The 14,764-nt window shown below is 41.4% G+C and overlaps 1 protein-coding gene across 6 annotated transcripts in view; it reads left to right on the top strand.

Moving 5' to 3' along the window:
- LOC135051088 (uncharacterized) overlaps positions 1–14,764 on the top strand; it is a 277,359-nt gene that overhangs the window by 14,841 nt on the left and 247,754 nt on the right. For 2 of the 6 annotated variants that reach the window (XM_063957261.1, XM_063957258.1), the window contains exons 1-5: positions 4,303–4,394; positions 5,216–5,320; positions 6,375–6,479; positions 9,908–10,012; positions 10,822–10,926. The exons of 1 other annotated variant lie outside the window; for it this stretch is intronic. In XM_063957261.1, coding sequence (XP_063813331.1) covers positions 4,316–4,394; positions 5,216–5,320; positions 6,375–6,479; positions 9,908–10,012; positions 10,822–10,926 — 499 coding nt within the window. In that variant the 5' untranslated portion in view covers positions 4,303–4,315. Of the gene's footprint in view, positions 1–4,302; positions 4,395–5,215; positions 5,321–6,374; positions 6,480–9,907; positions 10,013–10,821; positions 10,927–14,764 lie in introns of those variants that run through there. 3 more of the 6 variants (XM_063957259.1, XM_063957260.1, XM_063957263.1) reach the window with 3 other exon arrangements.

Below are 14,764 nucleotides of genomic sequence, written 5' to 3'. Positions count from 1 at the left end.
TTTAAGATGACTGAAACCTGAATGCTAACTGTAAAATGTGACTATGTGGGATAAATACAGAGTGATGGTATTGATAGCTGGATAAGTTCCCAACCAATTTATTACACTGGTTCCAGAATCAAAATTAGTGAATCTGATTAGTTTAACCTTATAGCAATAGAGAGAGCATCACAGTGATATATCTACAATACAGTCAGCATTTCAGTGTCATAAGTAAAGCTGGGCATTAAGGGGAACCTGGGAGTACATGTGGCTGCTATCCTGAGCATGCTCAGTAAAGCCAGTTTTAGGCTTTCAGTTTTTGAACTGCATGTACAAATTGTAAATTGCTATAAAAGTTTTGCTCAAATATATACAGAAAAGACAATATTGCTTCATCAGTGGATAAGAATCTTCTTGAATAGAGGTTCTCAAATGCAATCCTCAAGGAATTACAATGATCCAGGTTTTACATATAGCCATGGCTCTGCACAGATGGTTAAATCAAATAGACTGAGATGCTAATTCAGTGACTGTGGCCAAGCATGAAATAACTTTAAACCTGGACTGTTAGGGTGCTTGAGGACCACTTTAAGAAACTGCTCTAGAATATTAGTTTGGGGTGTGTTGATTACATACAGTATAAAGCAATAACATCAGCAGTGTATGGAAGCTCATAGTTATATAAAATGTATTCAATGCAGACAACACTACAGGACTGTACTCCAGGATGTACAATAGAGGGCAGACTAGTGACAGACCAAGTACAACATCCTTCTCTTCTCTAATCACCACCGGCAGTATACAAGGTTGGTAGTGACTTACCAGCAGCTTCAAACATATTGCTTATATTCATTATATAAAAAAAAAAAAAATCATTTATATTCACTTATATAGACTTTTAATGTTCTTGCAAATTTTTACAAAAATTTTGACCTCCATTTATTTGTTTAAACTTGTTCAGTTATTTGTAGTTATTTCTGTTTAATTAAGGACTGACTTGTGGCATAAAGACTGGTTTTAAGATGACTGAAACCTGAATGCTAACTGTAAAATGTGACTATGTGATATAGATACATAGTGATAGTATTGATAGCTGGATAAGTTCCCAACCAATTTATTACACTGGTTCCAGAATCAAAATGTGTCTGATTAGTTTAATCTTGTACCGATACAAAGAGCCTCACAGTTGTATTTCTAAAATACCATCAGCATTTCAGTGTCATATCTATAGCAAGCTGGGCAGTAGGGGAGAGCTGGTGTAACACATTTGTCAGCTCTGGAGTTCCTACTCTGCTCCCTCAGCATGCTCAGTTAAGCCAATTTTGAACTTTCAGTTCTAGAACTAATTGCCCATATTGTAAATCACTGTACATGTGTGGCTTAAAAGCATACATACAGAAAAGACAATGTCGCCTCAGGAGCAGATGAGATTACTCTAGAATGTTAGTTTGGGGAGTGATGATTGCATATTATGGGGGTGATTCCGAGTTGTTCGCTCGCTAGCTGCTTTTAGCAGCATTGCACACGCTAAGCCGCCGCCTACTGGGAGTGTATCTTAGCATAGCAGAATTGCGAACGAAAGCTTCGCTAATCTTCTCGTAACGATTACCTCGCAGATTCTGAGTAGCTCCAGACTTACTCAGCCATTGCGACCAGCTCAGTCCTTTTCGTTCCTGGTTTGACGTCACAAACACACCCAGCGTTCACCCAACCACTCCCCCGTTTCTCCAGCCACTCCTGCGTTTTGCAACTCGAACGCCTGCGTTTTTCCGCACACTCCCATAAAACGGCCAGTTTCCGCCCAGAAACACCCACTTCCTGTCATTCACACTACGATCAGCACAGCGATGAAAAAGCTTCGTTATGCCGTGAGTAAAATACATAACTTTTGTGTAAAATAACTAAGCGCATGCGCTCTGCGAACCTTACGCATGCGCAGTAAGCGACTAATCGCAGTATAGCAAAAATCGGCAACTAGCAAACAACTCGGAATGACCCCCTACGTCCTTGTTGAAACAATTAGTTCTTCCACCCTCACTGAGAATACTTATTTAATGCATTGTAGTGCGACTGGACAAGAGAGGTTATTGCAAATTTCATATATAAAGCAATTACATCAGCAGTGTATGAACGCTCACAGTTATATAAAATCTATTCCATGCAGACACTACAGTACTGCACTCCAGGATGTCCAGTAGAGGGCAGACTAGTGACAGACCAAGTGCAACATCTTCCTCTTCTCCCATAACCACCACCGACAGTAGACAAGGTTGGTAGTGACTTGCCAGCAGCTTTAAACATTTTTTTTTACAAATTCTTACAAATATCTGTTTCTTTCCATTGATTTGTTGAAATGTGTGCAGTTATTTGTAATTATTCCTCTTTAATTCAGGACTGACTTGTGGCATAAAGACTGATTTTAAGATCACTGAAACATGAACACTAATTGCAAAATGTGACTATCTGGGATACATCCAGAGTGATGGTAACCCTAGTAGAAAAATTCCCAACCAATTCATCTAATTGTTTCCAGAAACAATATGGGGGAGATTCAAATGTTTGAAAAGTGAGTTGGGAGTCAGTTTTTTTCCTATCCAATAGACAGGAAAAAACAGACATCCAATCGACTTTTCAAACATTTGAATTCCACCCATTGTGTCTGACTAGTTTAACCTTATAGCAATAAAGAGAGCAATATAGTGACATATCTAATAATACAGTCAGCATTTCAGTGTCATAAGTAAAGCTGGGCATTATGGGGAACCTGGTGGTACATGTGGCTACTCTCCTGAGCATGCTCAGTAAAGCCAATTTTTGGCTTTCAGTTTTTGAACTGAATGTACAAATTGTAAATTGCTTTAGAAGTGTTGCTCAGATGTATACAGAAAAGAAAATGTTGCCTCAGGAGCAGATGAGAATCTTCTTGAATAGAGGTTCTCAAATGCAGTCCTCAAGGAACCACAACGATCCAGGTTTTACGTATAGCCATGGCTCTGCACAGATGGTTTAAAGAAAATTGACTGAGATGCTAATTGAGTCACCTGTGGCCAAGCATGGAATATCTTTAAACCTGGACTGTTAGGGTGTTTGAGGACCATTTTAAGAAACTGTTCTAGAATATTAGTTTGGGGTGTGTTGATTACATACATTATGATATACTCGTTGAAACAATTAGTACTTTCATCCTCAGTGACAATAACATTACTTTTCCTCAGTGTAGTGTGACTGGGCAAGGGAGGTTATTGGAAATGTCATATATAAAGCAATAACATCAGCAGTGTATGGAAGCTCATAGTTATATAAAATGTATTCAATGCAGACAACACTACAGGACTGCACTCCAGGATGTCCAATAGAGGGCAGACTAGTGACAGACCAAGTACAACATCCTTCTCTTCTCTAATTACCACCGGCAGTATACAAGGTTGGTAGTGACTTACCAGCAGCTTCAAACATATTGCTTATATTCATTATATAAAAATACATTCATTTTATATTCACTTATATAGAAATGTAATGTTCTTGCAAATTTTTACAAAAATTTTGACCTCCATTTATTTGGTTAAACTTGTTCAGTTATTTGTAGTTATTTCTGTTTAATTAAGAACTGAATTGTGGCATAAAGACTGGTTTTAAGATGACTGAAACCTGAATGCTAACTGTAAAATGTGACTATGTGGGATAGATTCAGAGTGATGGTATTGATAGCTGGATAAGTTCCCAACCAATTTATTACACTGGTTCCAGAATCAAAATGTGTCTGATTAGTTTAACCTTATAGCAATAGAGAGAGCATCACAGTGATATATCTACAATACAGTCAGCATTTCAGTGTCATAAGTAAAGCTGGGCATTAAGGGGAACCTGGTGGTACATGTGGCTGCTATCCTGAACATGCTCAGTAAAGCCAGTTTTTGGCTTTCAGTTTTTGAACTGCATGTACAAATTGTAAATTGCTATAAAAGTTTTGCTCAAATATATACAGAAAAGACAATATTGCCTCATCAGTGGATGAGAATCTTCTTGAATAGAGGTTCTCAAATGTTCTCAAGGAATTACAATGATCCAGGTTTTACGTATAGCCATGGCTCTGCACAGATGGTTAAATCAAGTAGACTGAGATGCTAATTCAGTGACTGTGGCCAAGCATGAAATAACTTTAAACCTGGACTGTTAAGGTGCTTGAGGACCACTTTAAGAAACTACTCTAGAATATTAGTTTGGGGTGTGTTGATTACATACAGTATAAAGCAATAACATCAGCAGTGTATGGAAGCTCATAGTTATATAAAATGTATTCAATGCAGACAACACTACAGGACTGTACTCCAGGATGTCCTATAGAGGGCAGACTAGTGACAGACCAAGTACAACATCCTTCTCTTCTCTAATCACCACCGGCAGTATACAAGGTTGGTAGTGACTTACCAGCAGCTTCAAACATATTGCTTATATTCATTATGTTAAAAAAAAATCATTTATATTCACTTATATAGACTTTTAATGTTTTTGCAAATTTTTACAAAAATGTTGACCTCCATTTATTTGTTAAAACTTCTTCAGTTATTTGTAGTTATTTCTGTTTAATTAAGGACTGACTTGTGGCATAAAGACTGGTTTTAAGATGACTGAAGCATGAACGCTAACTGTAAAATGTGACTATGTGGGATAGATACATAGTGATGGTAATGATAGCTGGATCAGTTCCCAACCAATTTATTACACTGGTTCCAGAATCAAAATGTGTCTGATTAGTTTAATCTTGTACCGATACAAAGAGCCTCACAGTTGTATGTCTAAAATAACATCAGCATTTCAGTGTCATATCTATAGCAAGCTGGGCAGTAGGGGAGAGCTGGTGTAACACACTTGTCAGCTCTGGAGGTCCTTACTCTGCTCCCTTAGTATGCTCAGAAAAGCCAATTTTGCACTTTCAGTTCTAGAACTAATTGCCCATATTGTAAATCACTGTACATGTTTGGCTTAAAAGCATACAGAAAAGACAATGTCGCCTCAGGAGCAGATGAGATTACTCTAGATTATTAGTTTGGGGAGTGATGATTGCATATTATGTCCTTGTTGAAACAATTAGTTCTTCCACCCTCACTGAGAACACTTATTTAATGCATTGTAGTGCGACTGGACAAGAGAGGTTATTGCAAATTTCATATACAAAGCAATTACATCAGCAGTGTATGAACGCTCACAGTTATATAAAATCTATTCCATGCAGACTCTACAGTACTGCAATCCAGGATGTCCAGTAGAGGGCAGACTAGTGACAGACCAAGTGCAACATCTTCCTCTTCTCCCATAACCACCACTGACAGTAGACAAGGTTGGTAGTGTCTTGCCAGCAGCTTTAAACATTTTTTTTTTACAAATTCTTACAAATATCTGTTTTTTTCCATTGATTTGTTGAAATTTATGCAGTTATTTGTAATTATTCCTCTTTAATTCAGGACTGACTTGTGGCATAAAGACTGATTTTAAGATCACTGAAACATGAACACTAATTGCAAAATGTGACTATCTGGGATACATCCAGAGTGATGGTAACCCTAGTAGAAAAATTCCCAACCAATTCATCTAATTGTTTCCAGAAACAATATGGGGGAGATTCAAATGTTTGAAAAGTGAGTTGGGAGTCAGTTTTTTCCTATCTAATAGACAGGAAAAAACAGACACCCAACCGACTTTTCAAACATTTGAATTCCACCCATTGTGTCTGACTAGTTTAACCTTATAGCAATAAAGAGAGCATCATAGTGACATATCTAATAATACAGTCAGCATTTCAGTGTCATAAGTAAAGCTGGGCATTAAGGGGAACCTGGTGGTACATGTGGCTGCTCTCCTGAGCATGCTCAGTAAAGCCAATTTTTGGCTTTCAGTTTTTGAACTGAATGTACAAATTGTAAATTGCTGTAGAAGTGTTGCTCAGATGAATACAGAAAAGAAGATGTTGCCTCAGGAGCAGATGAGAATCTTCTTGATTAGAGGTTCTCAAATGCAGTCCTCAAGGAACCACAACGATCCAGGTCTTACGTATAGCCATGGCTCTGCACAGATGGTTAAAGAAAATTGACTGAGATGCTAATTGAGTCACCTGTGGCCAAGCATGGAATATCTTTAAACCTGGACTGTTAGGGTGTTTGAGGACCACTTTAAGAAACTGCTCTAGAATATTAGTTTGGGGTGTGTTGATTACGTACAGTATGATATACTAGTTGAAACAATTACAGTAGTTCTTTCATTCTCAGTGACAATAACATTACTTTTCCTCAGTATAGTGTGACTGGGCAAGGGAGGTTATTGGAAATGTCATATATAAAGCATTACCATCAGCAGTGTATGGAAGCTCATAGTTATATAAAATGTATTCAATGCAGACAACACTACAGGACTGTACTCCAGGATGTCCAATAGAGGGCAGACTAGTGACAGACCAAGTACAACATCCTTCTCTTCTCTAATCACCACCGGCAGTATACAAGGTTGGTAGTGACTTACCAGCAGCTTCAAACATATTGCTTATATTAATTATATAAAAATACATTTCATTTCATATTCACTTAAATAGAATTTTAGTGTTCTTGCAAATTTTTACAAATTTTTTTTTACCTCCATTTATTTGTTTAAACTTGTTCAGTTATTTGTAGTTATTTCTGTTTAATTAAGAACTGACTTGTGGCATAAAGACTGGTTTTAAGATCACTGAAACATGAACACTAACTGTAAAATGTGACTATCTGGGATAGATCCAGAGTGATGGTAATGATAGCTGGATAAGTTCCCAACCAATTTATTACACTGGTTCCAGAAACAATATGTGTCTGACTAGTTTAACCTTATAGCAATAGAGAGAGCATCACAGTGATATATCTACAATACAGTCAGCATTTCAGTGTCATAAATAAAGCTGGGCATTAAGGGGAACCTGGAGGTATATTTGGCTGCTCTCCTGAGCATGCTCAGTAAAGCCAATTTTTAGCTTTCAGTTTTTGAACTGCATGTACAAATTGTAAATTGCTATAGAAGTGTTGCTCAAATGTATACAGAAAAGACAATGTTGCCTCATCAGTGGATGAGAATCTTCTTGAATAGAGGTTCCCAAATGCAGTCCTCAAGGAACCACAACGATCCAGGTTTTACGTATAGCCATGGCTCTGCACAGATGGTAAAATCAAATAGACTGAGATGCTAATTGAGTCACCTGTGGCCAAGCATGAAATAACTTTAAAACTGGGCCAATATTTACAAAAAAATTGAGTTTGTCCGATTTGTGTTTTTTTTTCAAAGTCCCAATCCGGGAATTCACTAAGCACATATCTCGGCAATGTCTGGTCTATTCGTAATGGATTTAACGGCTAAGTTCTGAAATATGAATGATTAGACCATCGGTCAAACGTGGCTGTTATTTCATACAATACGGGTATTCACTATTCATTCGTATTTGGGTGTTAGTCTCTGAGTGCTCAAGTGCGGGTCTATTTTTTGGGGAATCGTTAAAAAAAGCAGCAAAAAAAATAGACCTGCTTTTTCCAGTCGAGTTTGGATAACCATGCACGGATTAGTGAGATCTGTGCATGGTTATATATGGGAAAGGGTGTGTTTAGTGTAAAAACAGAAAAAAAATTGCGTGGGGTCCCCCCTCCTAAGAACAACCAGCCTCGGGCTCTTTGAGCCGGTCCTACAAAATATGGGGGGGGAAATGACAGGGGTTCCCCCATATTTCATCAACCAGCACCGGGCTCTGCGCCTGGTCCTGGTTAAAAAAATACGGGGGACAAAAAACATAGGGGTCCCCGTATTTCTTAAACCAGCACCGGGCTCCACTAGCCAGGTACATAATGCCACAGCCGGGGGACACTTTTATTGTGGTCCCGGCGGCCCTGGCATTACATACCCAACTAGTCACCCCTGGCCGGGGTACCCCGGAGGAGTGGGAACCCCTTAAATCAAGGGGTCCCCCCCTCCAGCCACCCAAGGGCCCGGGGTGAAGCCCGGGCTGTCCCCCCCATCCAAGGGCGGCGGATGGGGGGCTGATAGCCTTGTGTAAAAAATGAGAATATTGTTTTTAGTAGCAGTACTATAAGTCCCAGCAAGGCTCCCCCGCAAGCTGGTACTTGGAGTACCACAAGTACCAGCATGCGGTGGAAAACCGGGCCCGCTGGTACCTGTAGTACTACTACTAAAAAAATACCCAACAAAAAACAGGACACGCACACCGTGACAGTATAAGTTTATTACATACATGCACACCTCCAAACATACATACTTACCTATGTTCACACGAGGCTCGGTCCTCTTCTCCATGCAGAATCCTCGGGGTACCTGTGAAAAAAATTATACTCACATAATCCAGTGTTGCTTGTCTTCTTTGTATAATCCACGTACTTGGCAAAACAAAAAAATGGAAACCCGACCACGCACTGAAAGGGGTCCCATGTTTACACATGGGACCCCTTTCCCCGACTGCCAGGACCCCCCTGACTCCTGTCAAAGAGGGTCCCTTCAGCCAATCAGGGAGCGCCACGTTGTGGCACTCTCCTGATTGGCTGTGTGCTCCTGTAGTGTCTGTGAGGCTGCACACGGCAGAGATACAATGTAGCGCCTATGCGCTCCATTGTATCCAATGGTGGGAACTTTGCGGTCAACGGATGACCGAAAGTAACCTCACCGCTGACATGAAGAAGAGGACCGAGCCTCGTGTGAACATAGGTAAGTATGTATGTTTGGAGGTGTGCATGTATGTAATAAACTTATACTGTCACGGTGTGTGTGTCCTGTTTTTTGTTGGGTATTTTTTTAGTAGTAGTACTACAGGTACCAGCGGGCCTGGTTTTCCACCGCATGCTGGTACTTGTGGTTCTCCAAGTACCAGCTTGCAGGGGAGGCTTGCTGGGACTTATAGTACTGCTACTAAAAACAATATTTTCATTTTTTACACAAGGCTATCAGCCCCCCATCCGCCGCCCTTGGATGGGGGGGACAGCCTCGGGCTTCACCCCTGTCCCTCGGGTGGCTGTAGGGGGGGACCCCTTGATTTAAGGGGTTCCCACTCCTCCAGGGTACCCCGGCCAGGGGTGACTAGTTGGGTATGTAATGCCAGGGCCGCCGGGACCACAATAAAAGTGTCCCCCGGCTGTGGCATTATGTACCTGGCTAGTGGAGCCCGGTGCTGGTTTAAGAAATACGGGGCACCACTACGCTTTTTGTCCCCCGTATTTTTTGAACCAGGACCAGGCGCAGAGCCCGGTGCTTGTTGTTAAAATATGGGGGAACCCCTGTTATTTCCCCCCCCCCATATTTTTACTACCAGGACCGGCTCAAAGAGCCCGAGGCTGGTTATGCTTAGGCATTTTTTTCAGATTTCAAAACAATTAAAACACCTTTTTAAGGTACACAATGAAGCCCTGCATGGATCTCACAGATCCAGCCGGGATTCCTTGTGTTATGTCAGGCAGTGTTTTACTCATTACTCCCGTAAAACACTGCCTGACATTAAGAATCACATCGACATCGGAAAAAACGAATGTGCAAAACTCGGCAGCTTAGTGAATGATCGTATCAGGATTCAAAAAGTTGCAGTAAAATGCACCCGATACCATTCGAGTTCAAACACCCTTAAAAACGTCAAAAACACAAATCTTTGTAAATATACCCCCTGGACTGTTAGGGTGCTTGAGGACCACTTTAAGAAACTGAATTAGAATATTAGTTTGGGGAGTGTTGATTACATACAGCATGATATACTCGTTGAAACAATTTACAGTAGTTCTTTCATCCTCAGTGACAATAACATTACTTTTCCTCAGTGTAGTGTGACTGGGCAAGGGAGGTTATTGGAAATGTCATATATAAAGCAATAACATCAGCAGTGTATGGAAGCTCATAGTTATATAAAATGTATTCAATGCAGACAACACTACAGGACTGTACTCCAGGATGTCCAATAGAGGGCAGACTAGTGACAGACCAAGTACAACATCCTTCTCTTCTCTAATCACCACCAGCAGTATACAAGGTTGGTAGTGACTTACCAGCAGCTTCAAACATATTGCTTATATTCATTATATAAAATAAAATTAATTTCATATTCACTTATATAGAATTTTAATGTTTTTGCAAATTTTGACAAAATTTTTGCCCTCCATTTTTATGTTTAAACTTGTTCAGTTATTTGTAGTTATTTCTGTTTAATTAAGGACTGACTTGTGGCATAAAGACTGGTTTTAAGATGACTGAAGCATGAAAGCTAACTGTAAAATGTGTCTATGTCGGATAGATACAGAGTGATGTTAATGATAGCTGGATCAGTTCCCAACCAATTTATTTCACTGGTGCCAGAATCAAAATGTGTCTGATTAGTTTAATCTTGCACCGATACAAAGAGCCTCACAGTTGTATGCCTAAAATACCATCAGCATTTCAGTGTCATATCTACAGCAAGCTGGGCAGTAGGGGAGAGCTAGTCAGCTCTAGAGGTCCTTACTCTGCTCCCTGATCATGCTCAGTTAAGCCAATTTTGAACTTTCAGTTCTAGAACTAATTGCCCATATTGTAAATCACTGTACATGTGTGGCTTAAAAGCATACAGAAAAGACAATGTCGCCTCAGGAGCAGATGAGATTACTCTAGAATATTAGTTTGGGGAGTGACGATTGCATATTATGTACTTGTTGAAACAATTAGTTCTTCCACCCTCACTGAGAACACCTATTTAATGCATTGTAGTGCGACCGGACAAGAGAGGTTATTGCAAATTTCATGTACAAAGCAATTACATCAGCAGTGTATGAACGCTCACAGTTATATAAAATCTATTCCATGCAGACACTACAGTACTGCAATCCAGGATGTCCAGTAGAGGGCAGACTAGTGACAGACCAAGTGCAACATCTTCCTCTTCTCTAATTACCACCACCGACAGTAGACAAGGTTGGTAGTGACTTGCCAGCAGCTTTAAACATAACATTTGCATTCATATTTATAAATATAATTTACTATTTATATATATAGGAGTTTATGTTTTTACTAATTCTTACAAATATCTGTTTTTTTCCATTGAATTGTTGAAATTTATGCAGTTATTTGTAATTATTCCTCTTTAATTCAGGACTGACTTGTGGCATAAAGACTGATTTTAAGATCACTGAAACATGAAAACTAATTGCAAAATGTGACTATCTGGGATACATCCAGAGTGATGGTAACCCTAGTAGAAAAATTCCCAACCAGTTCATCTAACTGGTTCCAGAAACAATATGTGTCTGACTAGTTTAACCTTATAGCAATAGAGTGAGCATCACCATGACATATCTACAATACAGTCAGCATTTCAGTGTCATAAGTAAAGCTGGGCATTAATGGGAACCTGGTGGTACATGTGGCTGCTCTCCTGAGCATGCTCAGTAAATCCAATGTTTGGCTTTCAGTTATTGAACTGAATGTGCAAATTGTAAATTGCTATAGAACTATGGCTCAAATGTATACAGAAAAGAAGATGTTGCCTCAGGAGCAGATGAGAATCTTCTTGAATAGAGGTTCTCAAATGCAGTCTTTAAGGGACCACAACGATCCAGATTTTAAATATGTCCTTGGGTGTGCACTGATGGTTAAATTAAATAGACTGATATGCTAACTTAGTCACTGTGGACAAGCATGGAATAACTTTAAACCTGGACTGTTAGGGTGCTTGAGGACCACTTTAAGAAACTGCTCTAGAATATTAGTTTGAGGTGTGTTGTTTACATACAGTATGATGTTCTTGTTGTAACAATAAGTTCTTTCATCCTACGTGACAATAATATTACTGTTCCTCAGTGTAGTGTGACTGGGCAAGGAAGGTTATTGTAAATGTCATATACAAAGCAATAACATCAGCAATGTATGAAAGCTCATAGTTATATAAAATGTATTTAATGCAGACAACACTGTAGGACTGCACTCCATGATGTCCAATAGAGGGCAGACTAGTGACAGACTAAGTGCAACATCTTCCTCTTCTCTAATCACCACCGGCAGTATACAAGGTTGGTAGTGACTTGCCAGCAGTTTCAAACATATTGCTTATATTCATTATATAAAAATTAAATTAATTTTCTATTCATTTATATAGGATTTTAATGTTCTTGCAGATTTTTACAAAAACTTTTAACTAGAGATGAGCGCCTGAAATTTTTCGGGTTTTGTGTTTTGGTTTTGGGTTCGGTTCCGCGGCCGTGTTTTGGGTTCGACCGCGTTTTGGCAAAACCTCACCGAATTTTTTTTGTCGGATTCGGGTGTGTTTTGGATTCGGGTGTTTTTTTAAAAAAAAACACTAAAAAACAGCTTAAATCATAGAATTTGGGGGTCATTTTGATCCCATATTATTATTAACCTCAAAAACCATAATTTCCACTCATTTTCAGTCTATTCTGAATACCTCACACCTCACAATATTATTTTTAGTCCTAAAATTTGCACCAAGGTCGCTGGATGACTAAGCTAAGCGACACTAGTGGCCGACACAAACACCTGGCCCATCTAGGAGTGGCACTGCAGTGTCACGCAGGATGTCCCTTCCAAAAAACCCTCCCCAATCAGCACATGACGCAAAGAAAAAAAGAGGCGCAATGAGGTAGCTGACTGTGTGAGTAAGATAAGCGACCCTAGTGGCCGACACAAACACCGGGCCCATTTAGGAGTGGCACTGCAGTGTCACGCAGGATGTCCCTTCCAAAAAACCATCCCCAATCAGCACATGACGCAAAGAAAAAAAGAGGCGCAATGAGGTAGCTGACTGTGTGAGTAAGATTAGCGACCCTAGTGGCCGACACAAACACCGGGCCCATTTAGGAGTGGCACTGCAGTGTCACGCAGGATGTCCCTTCCAAAAAACCCTCCCCAATCAGCACATGACGCAAAGAAAAAAAGAGGCGCAATGAGGTAGCTGACTGTGTGAGTAAGATTAGCGACCCTAGTGGCCGACACAAACACCGGGCCCATTTAGGAGTGGCACTGCAGTGTCACGCATGATGTCCCTTCCAAAAAACCCTCCCCAATCAGCACATGACGCAAAGAAAAAAAGAGGCGCAATGAGGTAGCTGACTGTGTGAGTAAGATTAGCGACCCTAGTGGCCGACACAAACACCGGGCCCATTTAGGAGTGGCACTGCAGTGTCACGCAGGATGTCCCTTCCAAAAAACCCTCCCCAATCAGCACATGACGCAAAGAAAAAAAGAGGCGCAATGAGGTAGCTGACTGTGTGAGTAAGATTAGCGACCCTAGTGGCCGACACAAACACCGGGCCCATCTAGGAGTGGCACTGCAGTGTCACGCAGGATGTCCCTTCCAAAAAACCCTCCCCAATCAGCACATGACGCAAAGAAAAAAAGAGGCGCAATGAGGTAGCTGACTGTGTGAGTAAGATAAGCGACCCTAGTGGCCGACACAAACACCGGGCCCATTTAGGAGTGGCACTGCAGTGTCACGCAGGATGTCCCTTCCAAAAAACCCTCCCCAATCAGCACATGACGCAAAGAAAAAAAGAGGCGCAATGAGGTAGCTGACTGTGTGAGTAAGATTAGCGACCCTAGTGGCCGACACAAACACCGGGCCCATCTAGGAGTGGCACTGCAGTGTCACGCAGGATGTCCCTTCCAAAAAACCCTCCCCAATCAGCACATGACGCAAAGAAAAAAAGAGGCGCAATGAGGTAGCTGACTGTGTGAGTAAGATTAGCGACCCTAGTGGCCGACACAAACACCGGGCCCATTTAGGAGTGGCACTGCAGTGTCACGCAGGATGTCCCTTCCAAAAAACCCTCCCCAATCAGCACATGACGCAAAGAAAAAAAGAGGCGCAATGAGGTAGCTGACTGTGTGAGTAAGATTAGCGACCCTAGTGGCCGACACAAACACCGGGCCCATCTAGGAGTGGCACTGCAGTGTCACGCAGGATGTCCCTTCCAAAAAACCCTCCCCAATCGGCACATGACGCAAAGAAAAAAAGAGGCGCAATGAGGTAGCTGACTGTGTGAGTAAGATAAGCGACCCTAGTGGCCGACACAAACACCGGGCCCATTTAGGAGTAGCACTGCAGTGTCACGCAGGATGTCCCTTCCAAAAAACCCTCCCCAATCGGCACATGACGCAAAGAAAAAAAGAGGCGCAATGAGGTAGCTGACTGTGTGAGTAAGATTAGCGACCCTAGTGGCCGACACAAACACCGGGCCCATTTAGGAGTGGCACTGCAGTGTCACGCAGGATGTCCCTTCCAAAAAACCCTCCCCAATCAGCACATGACGCAAAGAAAAAAAGAGGCGCAATGAGGTAGCTGACTGTGTGAGTAAGATTAGCGACCCTAGTGGCCGACACAAACACCGGGCCCATTTAGGAGTGGCACTGCAGTGTCACGCAGGATGTCCCTTCCAAAAAACCCTCCCCAATCAGCACATGACGCAAAGAAAAAAAGAGGCGCAATGAGGTAGCTGACTGTGTGAGTAAGATTAGCGACCCTAGTGGCCGACACAAACACCGGGCCCATTTAGGAGTGGCACTGCAGTGTCACGCAGGATGTCCCTTCCAAAAAACCCTCCCCAATCAGCACATGACGCAAAGAAAAAAAGAGGCGCAATGAGGTAGCTGACTGTGTAAGTAAGATTAGCGACCCTAGTGGCCGACACAAGCACCGGGCCCATTTAGGAGTGGCACTGCAGTGTCACGCAGGATGTCCCTTCCAAAAAACCCTCCCCAATCAGCACATGACGCAAAGAAAAAAAGAGGCGCAATGAGG

The sequence above is a fragment of the Pseudophryne corroboree genome, chromosome 2 (genome assembly GCF_028390025.1).
Source record: "Pseudophryne corroboree isolate aPseCor3 chromosome 2, aPseCor3.hap2, whole genome shotgun sequence".
Taxonomy (NCBI): domain Eukaryota; kingdom Metazoa; phylum Chordata; class Amphibia; order Anura; family Myobatrachidae; genus Pseudophryne; species Pseudophryne corroboree.
Note: the sequence above shows the minus strand (reverse complement) of the source record. Positions and strands in the feature narration are given on the sequence as shown.